Source organism: Pygocentrus nattereri, chromosome 3 (assembly GCF_015220715.1).
Source record: "Pygocentrus nattereri isolate fPygNat1 chromosome 3, fPygNat1.pri, whole genome shotgun sequence".
In the NCBI taxonomy this organism is placed as follows: Eukaryota; Metazoa; Chordata; class Actinopteri; order Characiformes; family Serrasalmidae; genus Pygocentrus; species Pygocentrus nattereri.
Window position 1 is genome coordinate 1,294,671 of NC_051213.1, and position 2,500 is coordinate 1,297,170.

At 40.1% G+C, this 2,500-nt stretch overlaps 1 protein-coding gene across 3 annotated transcripts in view; it reads left to right on the plus strand.

Moving 5' to 3' along the window:
• Nucleotides 1-2,500, plus strand: part of si:ch211-234p6.5 — a 52,907-nt gene that overhangs the window by 19,019 nt on the left and 31,388 nt on the right. For all 3 annotated transcript variants that reach the window (XM_037536988.1, XM_037536990.1, XM_037536989.1), the window contains one exon: nucleotides 2,377-2,500. This exon is cut by the window's right edge and continues 102 nt beyond it. In XM_037536988.1, the coding sequence (XP_037392885.1) occupies nucleotides 2,377-2,500 (124 nt within the window). The remainder of the gene's footprint in view (nucleotides 1-2,376) is intronic.

The following is a 2,500-nucleotide window of genomic DNA, read 5'->3' on the forward strand; positions in this document are numbered from 1 at the left end:
GGGGGAGCTGTTCTCACATACTTTGGGCTACCATCATGATCTTGATTTCATTTGAAAGATTACACTGTCAAGTTTTTCCCCCTCGGTCGGAATAATTGTATGAATTACTGACACAGAGTAAAAGAGTCCAGAATGGGGAAGTTTATTTTCTCGTGACTCATAGATCTCTAAACTGATCAGTCCCTATTTCTCTAGATTCGCCGGCCTCCTTCATTTTACAGCCACAACTGAGCCTCAGCACAACCCGTATCTGGCAGATTTACTAGCGTTTGCTCATTTGGTGCTTAAGATGCAAATGAGGCGCTTGTAACTGCTGTGAATAACGGATCATGAAATGATTTGTGGGTTTTGAATCCTGAGGTTTCAAACTTTCTGACGGTGTACTGTATCAACGCACTGCTGGACGATTTGATGCTGAAAAACGGGGTTTAAAACCCAGAAGTGAACATTGGAGGTGTGCCAGATCTAGAAAATGTAAACGTGAAAAAAATAACTCTTATAGTAAAACCACAAAACAAACAAACAAAAAAACAACGTGCAACACTAATGTTTCAGATTGCCGATGAAATGGTTCTTCATATTGTTGGAGAAGATTAAGATGAAGTGACCCTCATTAGTGCCACAACGGGGAAATTCCACCTCCACATTTAACCCGTCCGTGCAGTGAAACACCACATACACACTAGGGGGCAGTGAGCACACTTGCCCGGAGCGGTGGGCAGCCTTATCCGCAGCGCCCAAGGAGCAGTTGGGGGTTAGGTGTCTTGCTCAAGGACACCTCAGTCATGTGCCGTCGGCTCTGGGGATCGAACCAGCAACCTTCTGGTCACGAGGCTGGTTCCCTGACCTCCAGCCCACGACTGCCCCCCCCAAGAGTGGTTCTTCTGTTGTTACAAGCTTGACATCATTAACAACAGCAGAACCCTAGTTGGTGCTGTGTAGAACCATATACAACACATTCTCTGTCAGTCTGAGAAAACATTTTACCATGCAAAGAACCATTTAAGCATGAACATGTGTCTTTGAGTGTTCATAGCTCTATATAGAACCACTGTCTTTACTAGTCAGACGAATCAGAGTTAATCAGACGAATCAGAGTTAATCAGACGAATCGGAGTTAATCAGACGAATCAGAGTTAATCAGACGAATCAGAGTTAATCAGACGAATCGGAGTTAATCAGACGAATCAGAGTTAATCAGACGAATCAGAGTTAATCAGACGAATCGGAGTTAATCAGATGAATCTAGTGTAAACCGATCAACGACTCAATCTGAACATGTTCCTGCAACAGCCAATGAAAACTGAAAGTTCCAAAAAAGAAAATACAGCAAGTAAACAAAGAAATATGGTGTAAAGTCTCTCACATGCAGAGCGAAGCTTTTTAATGAGCTGAGTTTAAGGCACAATCGAGTTTACAAATCTTTAAAGTTCTAAAAAATACCAACTGATCACATTTTTACACCCTTGACACTCACTGAAAGATATTTACCTGCTACTTCTTTACCTTACAGGTACTAGTTATTGTTTTATCTGTTAATAATATCTTTTAAATATTAAATTATTTAAATGTGTCCGGGACAAGATTTTTATCTATTTCATGATTTAAATATTTTACCGTATAGCCTACAATGTGCATGTTTTTAGTGTAGTTTTGTTGCTATTATACTAATTGTTACTTGATTAGGAAGGACATGGAAGAAATAGGATGCATATAATCTTATGTTGTTTTATGTTGTATAAAACCTTGTATGTCCATTTGTGGTCATTTTTCAGTTTTTGACATAATTTGAAAATACTTGTTGCTCTTTATACTGTGTGTAACTTTCATGAGAAATGGACCAAAAGAAACAGCCCAGAATTTCTTGGAGAAAATTCTGGTTCCATTGACTTACATTAAAAGTAAAGTAGGTTTTTTCCTTCTCCTGTAAAGGTTTTGTTCCAACAGCAGTGATATACTATACTATATATATAGATATACTATGTAATATTAAGTTAAATGATATTTATTGTTAAAGATGTGCTACACATATGTGTGTATATTAAAATATGTCCCATAAGTATGTTGCCATATATATCCATATGTGAATAAGATAAGTTGGATACGAGGGAATCTGAAAGCCATATGTCACTGTATGTATTATGTATATGTTCTGTATGAATTATGCCAGTTAACCAGGTAAAACCTCTGCCTTCTGCGCTGTAGACTGGGGTTCAGTGCCCCGCCTGGGTAACCACACTATACCAATAAGAGTCCTTGGGCAAGACTCCTAACACCACCTTCACCTCCCTGTATAAAAATGCTCAAATTGTAAGTCGCTCTGGATAAGAGCGTCAGCCAAATGCCGTAATGCCGGTTCTCGTTCTCTCTGTCCAGCGTTCCTGAAACCCGAGCTCGTTCGTTCAGCCTGGACCGGACAGCTGAAGAGCACTTCCTCTCTCCTCCCCTCACCCAGGCCTCATGCCCTACCACCCCAAGGGCTTATTATGGGTCACGACCT